The sequence below is a fragment of the Bos grunniens genome, chromosome 20, assembly GCF_055505025.1.
Source record: "Bos grunniens cultivar Pamir isolate PY7600 chromosome 20, Bosgru_T2T1.0, whole genome shotgun sequence".
Lineage (NCBI taxonomy): Eukaryota > Metazoa > Chordata > Mammalia > Artiodactyla > Bovidae > Bos > Bos grunniens.
The window spans coordinates 56931565-56950652 of NC_141184.1; the positions used below are offsets into that span (position 1 = coordinate 56931565).

A 19088-nucleotide genomic window follows, 5' to 3' on the forward strand; every position below is an offset into this window, starting at 1 on the left:
GAAAATGGAACTTTTGTGCATTCTTGGTGAGAAAGTAAACTGGTGCAGGCACTGTGGAAAACAGTATGGACGTTCCTCAAAAAATTCAAAATAGAACTACCATATGATCCAGCAATTCCACTTTCGGATATGTATCTGAAGAAAACAAAAACATTAACTAGAAAAGACATATGCATCCCCATGTACATTGCAGCATCGCTTAAGAAAGTTGAGACATGGAACCTATGTATGTTGATCAATAGATGAATGGTTAAAGACATTGTGGTATACACACACACAGACACTCACAAAGGAATACTATTCAGCCATAAAAAGGATGAAATCTTGCCATTTGCAATAACATGGATGGACCTTGAGAGATAGTGAAATAAATCAGACAGATAAAGACAAATGCTATATAATCTCACTTATATGTGAAATCTTAAAGAAAAGAAAAGAAAGAAAAGAAAAAGCCCAGCTCATAGATATAGAGAACAGATAGGTGGTTACCAGAATTGGCGGGGGGAGGGGAGTAGTGAGCGAAATGGGTAAAGGAAGTCAAAAGGTCCAAATTTCCAGTAGCAAGTAGGTCAAGGGGATATAATGTACAGCATGGTAGCCATACCTAATAATACTGTTTTGCATATTTGAAAGTCATTAAGAGAATAAATCTTAAAAGTTTTCATCACAAGAAAAATTAATGGGTAACTATGTATGTTGATGGATGTTAACTATAGCTGGTCCTGACTTAAGATGGTTTGAAGGACAACTTTTTTTTTTTACTTTTTCTAGGCTAGCTGATATGCAGTATGATACTCACTTATGATGCCAGGCACCAGTAGCTCCTGGTTAGCCACACTACCACAAGAATAAAGAACCAATATACTCACAACCACCCTGTACACACACAACCATTCTGTTTTTCACTTTCAGTACAGTATGTGATAAATTACATGAGATAGTCAACAGTTTATTGTAAAATAGGCTATGTGTTAGAGGATTTTGCCCAACTGTAGGCTAATACAAGTGTTCTGAGCACATTTAAGGTAGGTAGGCTAAGCTGTGATTTTCAGTAGGTTAAGCATATTAAATGCATTTTCACATGATATTTTCAAGTTTCAATGGGTTTATTGGGAAGTAACCCCATTGTAGTAAGCTGAGGAAGATCTATAGACTTGTTTAGGTGATCATTTTGCAATATATATATAAATATTGAATCAGTATTTTGTACACCTGAAACCACTATAATGTTGGATGTCAATTATCCTCGCCCACTCCCCCAGAAATCTGTCTTTCTCCATCTCTGCATTCTGATGTTCTCTGGGTTGGCTCTCAGGGAGTCTGTCCATCATAAGCAGCAAAAGCAGTCCCCAGAAGCTACAGCCTTTCATCCCATCACCCCAACAGCCCCAGGGAAACTCTTAATATTATGTTGAAATATATAAAGTTGTCATTTATGAAGGTCAAAAATGGTTGAGTAATGGCAATTTCATGTTTCAACATAATAGTTCTAGAAAAAGTCCCAAGATCTACAGTTCACTACTTCAGCTTAGATTTCATACCCATTGATAAACCAATTATTTGTGGACTATAGGTTGGAGTCATATGCCTACCCAAGAGCCATGTGACAAAAAGTGAGAGAAGATGGGTTTTCTCAAAGGAAATTTAAGATGCTATTAGCAGAAAAAGGAAAATAAAATCAGATGAGGCAAAACACCAGATGCCCACTGTGCATATGAGAAACAAATGTGGCGATTTACTATAAAGGGGTGTGTGTGCTCAGTTGCTAAGTCATGTATATCTCTCTGTGACCCCATGCACTGTAGCCCTTCAGGCTTCACTGTCCATGGGATTTTCTAGGCAAGAATACTAGAGTATTGCCATTTCCTCCACCAGGGGATCTTCCCAACCCAGAGATCGAACCCAAGTCTCCAATGTCTCCTGCATTGGTGACAGATTCTTTACAACTGAGCCACCTGGGAAGCCCCTACCATGAAGGCAACAAAGCCTAATTTCAGGGAATCTCAAATTGCACAGGGTCCTCCCAAGACCATATATCTAATTTTTATTTTAATTTTTTGAATTCTTTTTCTCAAAGAAGGCCCCCCAATTATATAAGCTTTAGGATCAATAAAACCTGGGTCTCCATAAAAACACTCAAAAATTTTTGTGAAATTAGTAAATAAGTATTCCAAATATATTGCACTTTCTCCTGATTTTAGTGGAAATAAACCATTTATTAAATAGTTTATTCACTGAATTCTTCATAATAACATGATCTCTTTTGACCCTAATAGAAAATAGCTTGATCATTTCCTTCAGATCTTTTCAATTTCTCAGGGTTCAGTATTCAATATATTTTTCTTCACCTCTGTCACAGATCCACACCGAAAAGGTCCTTTTTCATCTTTGACCAGCCCAAGTTGAATGCGCATCTTTGGGTCTCAATGTGGTTTCTTATAGCATCCATTTGAAGAAACTTACCAGTTGTTCAGATGGTAAAGAATCCGCCTGCAATACAGGAAACATAGGTTTGATCCCTGGGTTGGGAGGATCCCTTGGAGAAGAGAAATAATAGAATGGGAAAGGCTATGCTCCAGTATTCTGGCCAGGAGAATTCCCTGGACTGTATAGTCCATGGGGTCGCAAAGAGTCAGACACAACTAAGCGACTTGCACACACATACCAGTTGTTCATATTCACACTAATACTCATTTTTTTTTTTAATTCTCTATTCTAAAGCAAAACAAATTCTGTAAAATTACCATAGAGAGAACATGAAACATAAGATGGATCTTACATTGGAATGAATCTAGGATGTGAGTTAGATCAAAGCTAGACAGCTACTGAGGACCCATTATCAGGATTGTGCCGGAATTGGGTCTAGATAACTAGAAAATGTTCCCTTGTTTGTGGGATTTCCAACTACACTCTACCCTTCTATCTGGCAGTCAAACAGCCCCAGGAATGTAAATTCATGCTGGTTTGAATGTGGGGGAAGGTGAGGGAACTAAGCCTGCCTGCTGCTATTCTGATTACAGCATTTGTCCCCGGGAGAGACAGCTCTGGGATTGATGCTATTTTTCTTCCCTCTCAGGAAAGTGACTTGGGCTATGTATCTGAGAGGGCCAAGGAGCACCTACACAGGACAATTTCTGCTTAATCCCCCAGCAGGTTTTTGAATCTGTAGTCCTTCTGGTGTGCCATAGACTTTGACCCATTCATCCCCTCCCCCACCTCCAGCAAGAAATACAGCATAGAAACAGGGCAGTGCAATTGTGTTGCCTTTTTTCTTTTAATTTCTTGAAATGGTCTCTAGGCAGAAGCAGCAGGGGGAATAGAAACCAGATGGTTGTATCTGGAGTAGAAACCCAATACTGAGGAGCTTGGAGATGCTCAAATCTGGTGGCAGTACTTTCCTGTAAGGACAGGGGATGAAATAGCAGAGTGGTGGCAAAAGATTTACAGAAGACTCACCTCCAGTTTGCTCTATCCTCTATCCAAGGTCCACACACCTTAAAATGCAGTCCCTTTTCCTTTAATTCTTAAAATCACCACAAACCTTGGATTAGAATAGACTTCTTTAAGTTTGGTAGTGAGCAGAGAGGTAGGTAGTGGTAACACAAAGAGGAGAAAAGGAAAGATATATCCATCTGAATACAGAGTTCCAAAGAAAAGCAAGGAGAGATAAGAAAACCTTCCTCAGTGATCAATGCAAAGAAATAGAGGAAAACAACAGAATGGGGAAGACTAGAGATCTCTTCAAAAACATTCTGAGCAAAGAAGGGCACAATAAAGGACAGAAACCATATGGGCCTAACAGAAGCAGAAGATATTAAGAAGAGGTGGCAAGGATACATAGAACTATATAGAAAAGATCTTAATGACCCAATTAACCATGATGGCATGATCACTCGCCTAGAGCCAGACATCCTGGAATGTGAAGTCTAGTGGGCCTTAGGAAGCATCACTGCAAACGAAGCTAGTGGAGGTGATGGAATTCCAGTTGAGCTATTCCAAATCCTAAAAGATGTTGCTGTGAAAGTGCTGCACTCAATATGCCAGCAAAGTTGGAAAACTCAGCAGTGGCCACAGGACTGGAAAAGGTCAGTTTTCATTCCAATCCCAAAGAAAGGCAATGCCAAAGAATGCTCAAACTACTGCACAATTGCACTCATCTCACACTAGCAAAGTAATACTCAAAATTCTCCAAGCGAGTCTTCAATAGTATGTGAACCGAGAACTTGCAGATGTTCAAGTTGGATTTAGAAAAGGCAGAGGAGCCAGAGATCAAATTGCCAATAGCCGTTAGATCAAAGAAAATCAAGAGAGTTCCAGAAAAATATCTACTTCTGCTTTGTTGACTACGCCAAAGCCTTTGACTGTGTTCTTTAGTGGGTAAGTCATGTCTGACTCCAGCAACCTCATGGACTATTTCCTGCCAGGCTCCTCTGTCCATGAGATTCTCCAGGCAAGAATACTGGAGTGGGTTGCCATTTCCTTCTCCAGGTTAGACTGTGTGGATCACAACAAACTGGAAAATTCTTCAAGAGATGGGAATACCAGGCCACCTGACCTGCCTTTTGAGAAATCTGTATGCAGGTCAAGAAGCAACAGTTAGAACTGAACATGGAACAATGGACTGGTTCCAAATTGGAAAATGAGTATGTCAAGGCTGTATATTGTCACTCTGCTTATTTAACTTATATGCAGAGTACATCATGCGAAATGCCAGGCTGGATGAAGCTCAAGCTGGAACAAGATTGCTGGGAGAAATATCAATAACCTCAGATATGCAGATGACACCACCCTTAAGGAACTAAAGAACCTCTTGATGAAAGTGAAAGAGAAGAGCAAAAACTCTGGCTTAAAACTCAACATTCTAAAAACAAATATCATGGCATCTGGTCCCATTACTTCATGACAAATAGATGAAGAAACAATGGCTACAGTAAGAGACTCGTTTCCTGGGCTCCAAAAACACTGCAGATGGTAACTGCAGCCGTGAAATTAAAAGATGCTTGCTCCTCGGAAGAAAAGCCATGACCAACCTAGACAGCATATTAAAAAGCAGAGACATCATTTTGCTGACAAATGTCCCTCTAGTCAAAGCTATGGTTTTTCTAGTAGTCACGTATGGATATGAGAGTTGGACCAGAAAGAAAGCTGAGAACTTAAGAATTGATATTTTTGAACTGTGGTGTTGGAGAAGACTCTTGAGAGACCCTTGGACTGCAAGGAGATCAAATCAGTCAATCCTAAAGGAAATCAGTCTTGACTATTCATTGGAAGGACTGATGCTGAAAGCTAAAGCTCAAATACTTTGGCCACCTGATGTGAGGAACTAACTCACTGGAAAAGACCTTTATGCTGGGAAAGATTGAAGGCAGGAAGAGAAGGGGATGACAGAGGATGAGATGGTTGGATGGCATCACCAGCTAGATGGACATGAATTTGAGCAAGCTCCCAGAGTTGGTAATGGACAGGGAAGCCTGGTGTGCTGCAGTCCATGGGGTCACAAAGAGTCAGACATGACTGAGCAACTGAACTGATCTAAACTGAATTTACAAATGAATATTATCTATCCTTCCTTCACCTCCTTGTACCTTCCTTCAGCATCTCAACCACTCACCAGATCCCAGAAAATTTCACCAAAACCTCTAATGTGTTCTCCACTCCCTCCTCCCTACACAGAGGAAGTAGAGAGAAAATTGAGACTGGGGGGCACAAGGAACAGAGTTGGCTAAGAGTTAGTCTCTTTATCTTCCTATCTTTGTGGAGACTCATCCAAGAGGCAACCCCTTCACCCTGGTCTCTGACCATCTAAACACCTGGAAGACAGCTGCTGCACACCAAAGTCTGGGGTAGGGGCTGATGCTTCTCTCCTAGACTCTGCCTTAGGGAAAACTGATTTTCAATCTTTTGTGAAGACTGGAAGGACTGTTGCTAAAGCTCAATACTTTGGCCAGCTAATGTAAAGTCAATTCATCGGAAAAGACCGTAATGATGGGAAAGATTGAAGACAAAAGTAGAAAGGGGCGGCAGAGAATAAGATGGTTAGATAGTATCACTGACTCAATGGACATGAATCTGAGCAAACTCAAGGAGAAAGTGTAGGACAGAGGAGCCTGGAGTGCTGCAGTCCATGAGGTCTCAAAGAGTCAGACATGACTTAGTGACTTAATAACAATGCAAATGCAGCTGAATATTCCCCATGAGAGTTTTTCCTCTCCAAACAAATATGTGGATTCTTTTTCAACACTATTTCTCCAACTCTCCAAAATCAACTGAGTGCTCTACAAATTCAATACCCCAAGTTAGCAGCAGTTAACTTCTGTCCAACTTGGCTACAAATTCAAGAGTTTCCACAAACCCCTCTCAGATTTGACAATTTGGTAGCATGACTCGCAGCACTTGGGAATGCACTTTACTTACCAGTTTATTATAAAGATTATGACTCAGAAAGAGATGTGTAGGGTAAGGTATGTAAGGTATGGGAGTGGGGAGGTAGAGATGCCATGCCCCCTCTGAGTATGCCACCCTCCCAGCAACTCCATGTCTTCACCAACACAGAAGCTCCCTGAACCCCATCATTTAGGGTTTTTAATGGAGGTTTCATTATGTAGGCATGATTGATTACATTATTGGCTCTTTGTGATTAAATCAGTCTCCAGCCTCTCTCCCTTCTGTGGAAGCTGGGAGATGGTGCTGAAAGTTCCAAATGCCTAATCAAAGCTTGGTCTTTCTGGGGACAAGGGGCTCCTATCACCTTTGCACGTATGCTAAGTCACTTCAGTCACGTCTAACTTTTTGTCACCCTATGGATCGTAGCCCACCAGGCTCCTTGTCCCTGGAATTCTCCAGGCAAGAATCCTGGAGTGGGTTGCCATTTCCTTCTCCAGAGGACCTTCCTGGTCCAGGGATCAAACCCACGTCTTTTAGATCTCCTGTATTGGCAGGTAGATTCTTTACCACTAGTCTCACCTAGGAAGCCCCGTATCACTCTTACCACTGAGGAAATAACAAGAGTTTTAAGAGCTCTGCATCAGGAACTGAGGACAAAAAACAAATACCTTTCTTATTATACTACCCTGTTATGTTTATCCATCCTGCAAAAAAAAAAAAAAAAATCTAGAAACGTCTCCTTAGGGTGTTAGTCTTTCTGGCTATTTCTGACTCTCCCTCTCTGTATACTCTCTATAACCCCATAAGAGACTGACTAGAAACTTCCGTTTTGTTCTTCATTAGGTTTTTTAATACATAACTAGTTCCCCTGTGACAGACTTCTTTATCTGTCCCCTCCAAACAAACCGTTCATGGGAACAAGCATTCTCAGAGCACTGGAGTTGAATGCCCACACTAGCTCTCTTCCTTCCAGAAGAATCTTAGGAAGTCAGTGGTAAGGGTGAACTTAAATGGCCAAGGAACTCACTCCAGGGCACCCCTTTCATGGGCCACCTCCTTTGGCCTCTGAGTCACTGAGATCCACAGAGGAGAACTGAGCCTTTCCAGTGTCCAGGGAGGCCTGTTGGCTCTTGTTCAGACCTCCACCGGGAAACTCTCAGAGCTGGGTACTCAGCCTCTGGAACGGAAGACCAGGAACTTCACTAGTTAAGATGGGATGGAACGGCTGGAGGACCAGTTTGACTGAAGGCCTCTTGCCTTCTGCTCCCGCTGCTGCTGGTTTCCCTCCCTGCACATGCTGGAAAAGACAAAAACAAAAACACAACAAAACCCAGGGAAACAAAGCTATTTTCAAATACTGTTATCAAGAGATCTTCCTTCTGAGGTTAAAAACCTCACTTCCTCCTCCATGGGTTCTGCTCATCTGTGGCCCCGGAACGTCTCTGACGGCGAGGGCCTCAAAGCTCACACTGGTTGATCTGGGATCTGGGTTTAGGTCCCAGCATGTGGCAATGTGCTCCACTCTGATGACACTTTTCGTTTCTAATAATAGAGCCGATGAAGTAATATTGCAATTGATGTTCCCGGGGATTTGATTGGATAAGTGCATAAGCCCTGGAGGGGGAAGGGGGTTGTATGGACGGATCACATTAGTATTCCCATCCTATCGATGCGCCGGGCCGCGAACCACGTCAGCCGGACTGATTCCCTGCGTCTGCCAGTCCCGCCACGGATTCATTTGGGATCCTCAAACAGGCGAGCCCCGTGGAGACGAGGGATCAAGACAGCGGATTAGAACCAATTGCCTGCTTCGGGGACAGCCAGCCCTTCCAGGCCTGGTGACTGGGGAGGGAGGGGAGCGCCGCCGCCGTGGGAAGACACCCGAAGCTAGAGCGACACTCTCCCCGCTGCACCCCCACCCCCTGCCCCCTTCCACCTGGCAGCGCAGGCTTTTGAAAACTGTCCATCTGAATGGAAACTCGGAACCGCCGGGCGGCGTGTTCCTTCTCGCCCAGCCTTGCGATCCATGCCGAGCGGAAAGCGGTGCGAGCCCGCGCCAGCGCCCAGCTCCTGGGACAGGGCCGGCAGTGTTGCTGAGCAGAACTTGACCGAGCCCCTTCCTCGCTGCTAGTGGAAGCGATGCTGCACGGCACAGCCAGCGCTTCCCCGGCTCTCCTTCAAGCTGAAGGTTACCCACCCGCGCAGTCAGCCCCAACCCTGTGAGCGCCGCGCCTTGGGTCCCAGCTCCGGCTGCTCGGCGGCGGCTCGCAGGGCAACGACCGGGCCGCCCGCGCCGGGGCGCACTGCACCAGCGGCTTCGGCTTGGTGGATGTGTATGCATGAGTTCTGCACCGAATGGGCGCAAAAAGCGCCCCAGCCGGTCCACCCGCTCCTCAATCTTCCAGATCAGCAAGCCCCCGCTGCAGACCGGGGACTGGGAGCGCAGGGGCAGCGGCTCCGAGAGCGCCCACAAAAGCCAACGAGCCCTGGACGATTGCAAGATGGTAGGTGGAAAATGCGTCTCCTTTTTTTCTTTTCCCTTTGGAGATGTGGGGGAATCGTGTCTGTTAATAGTTCGCCTGAGTGCCAGCCACTCCGCCACCCTCATCTCCTCCATGCCGATCACGTGCACATGCACTATTTTAAAATCTGCAGTCCCCCAGATTCGGGGTGACACCTGGGTCGTCATGGACCCGCCAAGAAGTGCCGCGGAGAGAGTCTTGGGGGCAGCGGTTGTAGGTCATCCTTCTAACCCCTCGGAGAATGGCAGATACGAAAGACTCGGTGAACTGGCTGGCTCACGAGGGAGGGAGGGGTTAGGAAGGTAAGAGTGCTGTGTTGTGGGGAGACAGGAGCAAACAAACCCAAACAGGACGCACAGGGCTCTGCGGAGGGGACGAAGGTTCCAGCGCAGAGGCTGTGGCGGGTCTTCCTGTCGGACACCAGAGCCTGAACTGTTCAGTGGTCTGGCAGGAAGTGAACGGATTGCCTAATACAACCCACCTTTCGCCTTTTGAAATCCACAGGCCAATTCAAATTCACATCCCAGCTGTAGTAGAGGGGAACATTCTATGCGAGAGTTGCCAGCATCACTCTCTGGTGACCTGGGAGTGGCGTGGTAGCTCTCCAAATATGCTTCTCGATCGTCAGAAACTTGAGTCTGAACGGATGGGAGCAAGTAGGTCTGGAAATAGAACTTCTATGACCAGACTTAGGGATGAAAAATAAACACTTGCCTTGGACAAAGAGAACAATCTTTGTGTCCCAGTCTTTAAACACTCTGTAGGCTCTTTTGCTCTTTTGCAGGATATTTGAGGTGGCTCGGGGGTCAGTGAAAGCCTCTGTTTAGGTAGGAAAAAATAGCAAACTTTCTGTTGATAAATGTCTTATGAAAGAAACTCACTTCTTTTCCAGCTTGTGCAGGAGTTCAACACGCAAGTGGCCCTGTACCGAGAATTGGTCATTTCCATTGGGGACGTCTCGGTCAGCTGCCCCTCTCTCCGAGCGGAAATGCACAAGACAAGAACCAAAGGCTGTGAAATGGCCCGCCAGGCACACCAAAAACTTGCTGCCATCTCCGGGTAGGAGCCTCTTGGCATTATTTGGTAATTCATGTATATGATGTGTGAATGCTGGCACACAATGGATATTGAGAGTGATCAAGGCCTCAGAGATGATTGCTGCAAACGTGAGGTTTTAAGAGATCAGGATTGTCTCGAGAGCTACGAACAAACTATAGGCCAAATTATAATCCAAAAGTTGTGTGATTTTTGTATATGTATTGAATATTTGGGTCATTAAGTGTCTTTTTTTTTTTTTACAAAATTAACTTTCAGTATGCTGGCCACATTTTGGAATTTGAGGCTTAAGATGTTTTTGCACCAAAGTGAAGTTAAACCATCATGCCTCAAGATTATTTTGTCATCTGCTGCTAAACATGTACTGCACAAAAATCTTTGCTAAATCCCAGATTTACTAAACTATTTATACCATGAGTCAAATTCCTATGATACCATTTAAAATAAGATCCCTAAAATAAAGTCTTGGATATAAATTACTCTCTTCACTGTAGTGTATGAAAGGGAAATTTGAATTTGAGAAAAACTTTTTCAGGATTGGGGAAATTCACAAATTTAACTAATTTTAAGCTGCTTTTGCTCCTTTCTCCAATTATTTTAAATTCTTTTTTTATCACATTTATGGATTCTCATGCCTATTTTAGGTGATAAGACAGTGAGTGAAAACTTCTCTCCTGAGACCATACTCACTTCCTCCTGATCTCCCAATAGTGGGAGAAAATTTAATTGTGGATTTTGTTAACAGTTCCTATTTCAGATAAGTACAAAGAGCAAGGAAACACAGGAATCTTTATGCAGGTACATTGATTTAAGTGTTTCATTCAGTCTGGATTTAGCCTTTATATGTTTGTCTTTATCAGTATGATTATATCACAGTAGAAGTTCTAGTTAGACTCTTGTGCTAATGTTGTAGATTGATAACTTATAGGAATTATATCCAATTTACTTTTTTGAAAGAATCATTTTATCTTTAGTGCCATTAATATATATGGTGACAGTTATTGGTATATAAAGATTAGAAAGCTGTATGTCACCTCTCTTAATAACTAGTTTACATTTGACAACATGTTTATATTTTATATGATGAAAAATGATACACTCTACTAATCTCCTTGAAGTGAGAGACATATAAAATGTTACAAACCTTTTTTATTTAGTAGAAGTATTGAACATTATTGTCCTTTTCTGTTTTGTCTGTTATACTATACTTAACAAGAAGTGCATCTGCGAGTGACTCTAAATGTTTAAGGATTTTGGGGAGGAAATGCAGCTGTGAAAAGTATCAGAGAAGAAGAGAGAAAAACAATCAGAAGCACAAAAGGGAATCATGGTGGATTAAAGTCTATAAAGAAACAATGGTTCAGAAGAAAAAACAGGTTTAGAACAGAGAGTTTTATGCTCAGAGCTAAGGAACTGCATATTTGTAAACTATGTGTCTAAAAGTTTATGGTGGGTTTATATCCAGGATTCCTTTGAACTGGACCTCAAATTGAGAACATGTTCTAATCAGATAAGATGTACTGGAGAAATGAACAAGGAGGTCAGTTTAGTCTGTTCTGCTACACACACTTCTAAAGGTTTAGAAAAGAAAGAGTCTGCAACTATCGGGTACCAGTTAAGTTTTGAGGATTTGAGGTGAATTTTATTAATTCAGGAAATTATAGCCATTCACTACTTGCTTACATGTTATTTGAGGAATGTTACTGGGGCAGGTTTATAAGGATTCATGGGAAAATGGGTTGTTCTTAGAGCCTTGCAAAAGTAAGGTCAACTCTATTGAATGTTCTGGTGTAGAATTTGAAACATTTTCCTCCTTAAAATAATGAGATAGAGTTTAACCTTTCTGAAAAATGACAGCAAGATAATTGAGGAAAATCCCTTAAACCCATCACCATCTGGACCCCATTAATGAAGGATGTGATTCCCCTGAGTGGAATTCTATTCCTGATATTGCTGGTTATGCAGGCTCTCATTTCAGGCTTCCTGTGAAGGTTGGTAGGGAGGCTGAAGGATTCACTTTACAATTGGATGCAGGGGTAAGAAAAGCAATGATTCCTGGGGAATGTAGACAGAAAGACTAGATTTCTTGAGTGCCCATTGTCTGCTGGTACAATCCATTTAATTGACAGAATAATCCTGAGGGAAGGATTAGTATCTTTATTTGACAAATTGGTTTCAGGGAGGTTGAGCAAATTGCCCAGTCACACAACTAAAAAGTGGTACTTGAATTGGGCCCCAGGTTTGCATGCTTCTGAAAACCATAATCTTTCCTCCATATAATGCTGCCATTCAGAAAGATGTCAGGTAGAAAGGAACAAAATGCTACGACATGCTCAAGAGATGAACTTCCAAAAGAGTACATAAAGTGAAAGAAGACAGTCAGAAAATACCACATATTATATGATTCCGTTTAAGTGAAATGCTCAGAGAAAGCAAATCTATAAGAAACAGAAAGTAGATTAGTGGTTTCCTAGGGTGGGAACAGAGAGTAAGTGCAAATGAGCTTGAGGTATCTTTGGGAGTGATGGAAATGATCCCAATTTGAATTAGGGTGATAGTTGTCAACTGTATGTTATCTGAAAATCAATGACTTACCCGCTTACAATGAGTGAATTTTACAGTATGTAAAGGATACCTCAATAAGTGTTTTTCAAAAGGTGTGATCACTGTTACCATGATTAACACTTGCCTTTCGTAGGGTTTATTCTTTTCAACATATGTAGCTTTTAGTGAAAGTGATATGAGCTACAGAGATGGGACAAATAAAGCTTGGCTCTCCATGCGTGCATCAAGATGCCTGCCTGATAGTGATCATCTAAGCATCAATTTGTTTCTCTGGGGAGGAACATAGTTTGGGTCAAAAGTTAAAAAAAAAAAAAAATTAAGCCACAAATGCTATATGGCTTCTATCCCTGACCAATTGAAGTCCTCAAGGAATGGTGACCACAAGAGAAGAAGATTCAGAGTGTGGTTCTCACTACCTGGCCCTGGGTAAGCAGGCCTTCTTCACAGACACAAGGGAAACGCTTTCTCAAATTGTATTTAGATCAGCAGACGTTTGGGTACAGCCTTTTCTTTCTTTACTGTACCTTCGCCATGCCTATCTTCTCCTAGGTGTTAAAGCTAAGCGGGGCCCTGCTCCATGTTTCTGTGTATATGTGAGTTCTGGGCCCTGTCTCCTTGAACTTCCTTCCAAAAATGACTTCTGAGACACCTTTGAAGAATCCCTAGGGCTCCATGATACTGAGAATACTGAGTAAGCAAAATATCCTCCCTTTATATTTACAGAATCTAAGTTTTGGAGGATTTAAAGTGACTTTACAAGCAACTTGGTCATATGAGTGTGTATGAGGATTTTATAGTCAGGCAGACCTGTGCTGAATACCATATTTGCTGATCTTGATGGAATTACTTAACCCTCTGAATCTCAGTTCCCTCATTTGTAAACTAGTTGTCATGCTTACTCCTGAGTTAGTTGAGAGGACTTAGGGAGCCAGCTGGGTGATGCCTACCCTGGCAGTGGCACTCTGCCCTTCCCAGGTTGCTCTAAGGGTGCAACCCTGGCCTCATGCTTCCTGGTCTAGTGTCTGTTCCATCAACCACATCATCTCCTGAGAGTGAAGACAGAAGAGCACGAGCTAGGAGGACCAGAAGAGACAATATCCTCTAGCAAACCCTCTAGTTTATGCTGTGGCTGGTGGGTTGGTGATTAGGAGTCCTTGTCCTATATGCTTCTATGGTGTCTATGTTGCTCTGGGTCTTCACACCACAACCTTCTGTTAGTGGCTGCTGATGAGACTGAAAGTGAGGTTTGAGTATGCTACTATGAAAGGCAGTATAGCTGTCATAGGAAAGAGCACTGACTCTAAATCAGATTGTATGATTAGTCACTCAGCCATGTCCAACTGTTTGCAACCCCATGGACTGTAGCCTGCCAGGCTTCTCTGTCCATGCGGGTTCTCTAGGCAAGAATACTGGAGTGGGTTGTCATGCCCTCCTCCAGGGGATCTTCCTGACCTAGGGATCGACCCCAGGTCTCCTGCATTGCAGACTGATTCTTTACCATCTGAACCTGGATAAAATCCTGGCTTCACCACTTACTAGGGATACATGCGAACTGATATGCCAATTGCTTCACAGGGTAGTAAATGGCAGTCTGGTGTGGTGGCTAAGTACATAGACTTTGGAGCAAGACTGCCATTGTTCAGATCTCAGCCTCACTACTCACAAATAGTGTGACCTTGGGCAAAGATACTGTCTCTCTGCCTCAATTTCTTAATCAGCAAAATAGGGCTGATGAATAATGGGACCAAATCATACAGTATTCTGAGAATTGAGTAAAGTAACATACTTAGAAGACTGCCTAGCATCCAGCAAATGCTAGTATTAAGTTCATATTAGTGTTACTGTAATTATTAACAAAACATTTAAAATTCAGGTGGTCAGATACATTTATGTAAAAAAAATATGTATCCATCAAATAGTTTTCAAATAAATATTTCAGCTGGAATAAATTTTTGTTTACCTAAGCTTCTTACTTTATGTTCTGAAAAACTTTCTAGACTGAAATTTCCTAGATGGTTATCGGAAGACCTCTTCTTTAATATGTTAAAAACACTATGGAGATGCGAAGGTTCAAAAGTAGTTAGGTTTAAGATTATTTTCTTCATATAAATCAACCTAGATTCTTCATAAATCATAATATTTACAAAATCTTTGAGTCTAACTCTGGTATAAGTTGTGTGACATTGGACAAGACTGTTAAATTCTCCGTACACCTCAAAAATGGAATTGAATGATTTCTGAGTCATCTGGCTTTATCATTCTAGTGTTTTATGTTAATTCATGTAGAATCACATAGATTTTCTTTACAGAACTGAGCTATTAAAAAAAAAAATAAGCACATGCCAGAAGTTTGATGATTGAATTCCAGAAATAATGTTAGGATGTGAACACACTGTGATCACAAGAAGAATCTTAATCTCCTAATGGCTTCCGGGAACAATATCGTGATTATCCTAGGGGTCTGTATTCACAGATTTTACGGTTTTCCCTTCAGCAATTGTTTTCCTGACCAGCCAGGCCTATGTTTTTCTCCTTGTATCTCTCCTCGTGTCTTTTCTTCTTTTTTTGGTCTATTTTAGTTGTGTTTGATTCTTGTTTGACTTTCCTGCTCTTTTTTTTCCCATCTCCCTGTGTGTCCATTTCCTGTCTTGTTTGCTAGGATACTGAGATGGGAGAGGAAGACTCCACAACTGCAGCTTAGTCAGGGTGCTTCCTTTCAGCACTTTGCCTGAGGGTGCAGTGATTACGTGGGGTGATGGAGAGCGGAAGGAGTGTTTGGTGACTTTGGACGCAGCTCACTCAGCTTTCTTTGATCCACATTATAGAGGAGGCCTGGGGTGTAGTAAAAGATGCCTAGTTCATAGTCACGCCAGGTCACCCACACTGTCCTTTATGTTTTCTTCCTATTAAAGATGCTGGGGTTTTAAATTTTTAACTCTCACTGGTCAGATAGTGAAAGGTGAGTTATATCTGCACCAAAAGAATATGCTATCCATCTAAGATAATGACAATTCAGTGTTACTTTTCTAGGACTATAGTAACAAAGTACAACACCCTGAGTAGCTTAAACTATGAAAAGTTCTTTTCTCACAGGACTGGAGGCCCAAGATCAAGGCAAGGCTAGTGCCCTGTGAAGACTGTTTCTTTATCTAGCTTCTAGTGGTTTGCTGGCAATCTTTGGTGTTTCTTGGCTTGTTGAAATATCTCTGCCTCCAACTCCTCATGATCTTCTCTGTTTATGTACGTGTATCCAGATTTTCCTGTTTATAAGACATCAGTAATACTGAATTTGGGGGCCACTCTACTGTACATTTTCCTTTGGAGAAGGAAATGGCAACCCACTCCAGTAATTCTTGCCTGGAGAATCCCATGGACGGAGGAGCCTAGTGGGCTACAGTCCACGGGGTCTCAGAGAGTCAGACACGACTGAGCGACCTCACTCACTCACTCACTCACTATGACCTCATGCTAACTTTACTGATTGCACCTGCACCAACGTGTTTCCAAATAAGGTCACATTCTGAGATCCTGGGTGTCAGGATTTCAACATATGAATTTGGGAGGAGGGGTGCGGACACAAGAAGGGTAATTCAACCCACAAATTTCCTTCCCCCATCTGCAGTAGAATACATACTTTGGGTTGTTTTGCCTGGTGGGGATGGAGTTTTGCCCGACACTATCTGCAAAGATAGTGGAGGACAGAGGAACCTGGTGTGCTGCAGTCCACGGGGTCACAAAGAGTCGGATCCAACTTAGTGACTGAACAGCAACAGCAATCTGCATACTTTCTCGACACCTTTGCACTTCCCGGCACCCAGTGTTTTATCATTTGCAGCACTGCAGCTCATATTGGGGTGGGATTTGTGACCATGAAATAGGATACTTTTTGTATGAAATGGACGTATGTGTTCACAAAGAATCCCCAGTATGGTTAGCACTTTCCTCTAACCGATTTAATTACTGATGTCTGAAGGTGGACCAAAATCAACTGCAGAAAAGAATATTAGGGGGAAATAGTAATTAATACATCGAATATTAGGCCCCTGACGGTCCACATATAGGATGCTCACTTTCTCGGGTCTGCATGGCTAGGAGTAGGTGGTGGCCCTCAGTGGTACTGATACTGTACTCAGGAGCAAGTAACAAAGGACTGGCTCACACCCAATTAAAGAAGAGTGTTATTCTTACTAAGCAAACCAAGTGTGATAGGGAATCTAGACACATGTCTCCCATTGCCTATTGAGGTTTAGCCTTTTTATTTTTGAACAGACCTAATGACTTAGAGGAGAGTGAAAAAGTTGGCTTAAAGCTCAACATTCAGAAAACTAAGATCATGGCATCTGGTCCCATCACTTCATGGGAAATAGATGGGGAAACAGTGGAAACAGCGTCAGACTTTATTTTGGGGGGCTCCAAAATCACTGCAGATGGTGATCGCAGCCATGAAATTAAAAGATGCTTACTCCTTGGAAGGAAAGTTATGACCAACCTAGATAGCATTTTCAAAAGCAGAGACATTATTTTGCCAACAAAGGTCCGTCTAGTCAAGGCTATGGTTTTTCCAGTAGTCATGTACGGATGTGAGAGTTGGACTGTGAAGAGAGCTGAGCGCCGAAGAAATGATGATTTTGAACTGTGATGTTGGAGAAGACTCTTTGAGAGTCCCTTGGACTGCAAGGAGATCCACCCAGTCCATTCTAAAGGAGATCAGTCCTGGGTGTTCTTTGGAAGGACTGATGCTAAAGCTGAAACTCCAGTACTTTGGCCACCTCATGTGAAGAGTTGACTCATTGGAAAAGACCCTGATGCTGGGAGGGATTGGGGGCAGGAGGAGAAGGGGACTACAGAGGATGAGATGGTTGGATGGCATCACTGACTCGATGGACGTGAGTCTAAGTGAACTCCGGGAGTTGGTGATGGACCGGGAGGCCTGGCGTGCTGTGATTCACGGGGTCGCAAAGAGTCGGACATGACTGAGCGACTGAACTGAACTGAATGACTTTTACCTTGTTAAAGCTTTCTAATAGATGTTTCAATTTAGAGAGAAAATTAAATCTAAAACAAACTTTAGGAAAACTCCTCATCACTATATTTATTCTGTGAAGTGCAAGAGAGCAAGGCTGTGTTTAATTCATGTTTATACCGGGTGCCAAGCTCATGAGGAAACGTGCACCTTGTTTGTTCATTAAGTTTACTTGGTAGTTTTAAATCTATTCTTAAAAGACATTGTGTCATATACTTCAATTTAAAAATCAACTAAACTTTAATAAGAGGGAAATAACTGTGTCTTGATACAGACTTTAGAAAAAAATGAGCAAATACATTAGCTTACATTTTATATTTTTATTATATTTGACTTTATCTTTTCTGGTTTATAACTATAAAACCAATATGTTGGTTTTTAAATGAGAGGACTTGAAGAACACACTTAAGATCAATTTCTGAGGCATAGATTTTCGTTCTTATAAGAAATTAGTGGGCACTCTGTATTTTAGAATTACTCAGAAGGTAATCATGTTTCAGGTTATTTGATAAATAACATCCTAACATCTATTTGGTGACTTTATGTTGAGTAGTTAAACAACCATTTTCTACTGAGATTATTTTTTAAAAACCATTTTTTAAACACTTAGCCCTTGAAAGTTTAGATGTGTCTCATCCAAAAAGATACGTATAGAAAGCAAACTCTGGAGCAGTAACTAAACCACCAGACAGTTGTTTTATTTCCTCTGCTCTAGAAGACATGACTTTAAAAAAAAAGTGAAAACTTCCTGAAAAACATTTAATTGCTTGTCTATACACATATATACACATATGTATACTGCTTGTTCATACATATATATACTTATAAATAAACACTAAAATTTATGAAATAGATTCCTGTTAGAATAACGTGTCTAAGCCTTTAAAAAGAAGTGCTGCTTTAGCAAATAATGTTTCCAATCCAATGGAAAACTCTAGTTACAATAGGTTAACAAAAATCAGCTTAACATTTGCAGGTGTAGATAAATAGTAAGCTAACAATCTACAGCTATTTAACTGAGTTTGAGCCAAAGTGTGTGTGTTGTGGGGGGGATGCATACTAACCCAGAAGGCATCAAACCCCTAGGGTATTCTTCAGTTACTAAAAATAAGTATCTCAAAGTCTCCCACAGTCTTATTCTGTCAGTTACTAAGTCCTGTGCTGTTTTATCTTTTCCAACATCTGTTGTATCTCTTTTTCACCCCATTTCTGTGGCCACCCACTTAGTTCAGAATCAAGTCCCCTCAGGCCATCAACTATTCCAGTTGGTCTCCTTACCATTAGTCTCTCATCTCTTCTTTTCAGTTTCTCACTAGATCCAGACTAATCCTGCTAAAACTCTCCTCTGATCTTGTCACTTCCTTGCTTTAAAACTTTCAAAGATGCTCCATTGCCTAAAGCAGTGTTTCTTCAAATGGGATTCATGCATTAACCTGTCTCAGAATCATGTGGGGTGCCCTCAGACTGACAGAACCAAAGTTCTAGGGAATGAGGCCTGGAAATCCAACTTTTTAACAAGCACCACCCCATCCCCCAGG

At 42.0% G+C, this 19088-nt stretch overlaps 1 protein-coding gene across 4 annotated transcripts in view; it reads left to right on the forward strand.

The window, feature by feature from the left end:
• Nucleotides 1-8003: 8003 nt before the first annotated feature.
• The window catches only part of RGS7BP (regulator of G protein signaling 7 binding protein), a 132608-nt gene continuing 121523 nt past the window's right edge, over nt 8004-19088 (forward strand). For 3 of the 4 annotated variants that reach the window (XM_086361928.1, XM_086361927.1, XM_086361929.1), the window contains exons 1-2: nt 8005-8888; nt 9799-9965. In XM_086361928.1, the coding sequence (XP_086218054.1) occupies nt 8724-8888; nt 9799-9965 (332 nt within the window). In that variant the 5' untranslated portion in view covers nt 8005-8723. Of the gene's footprint in view, nt 8889-9798; nt 9966-19088 lie in introns of all 4 variants that reach the window. The other variant, XM_086361926.1, reaches the window with a different exon arrangement.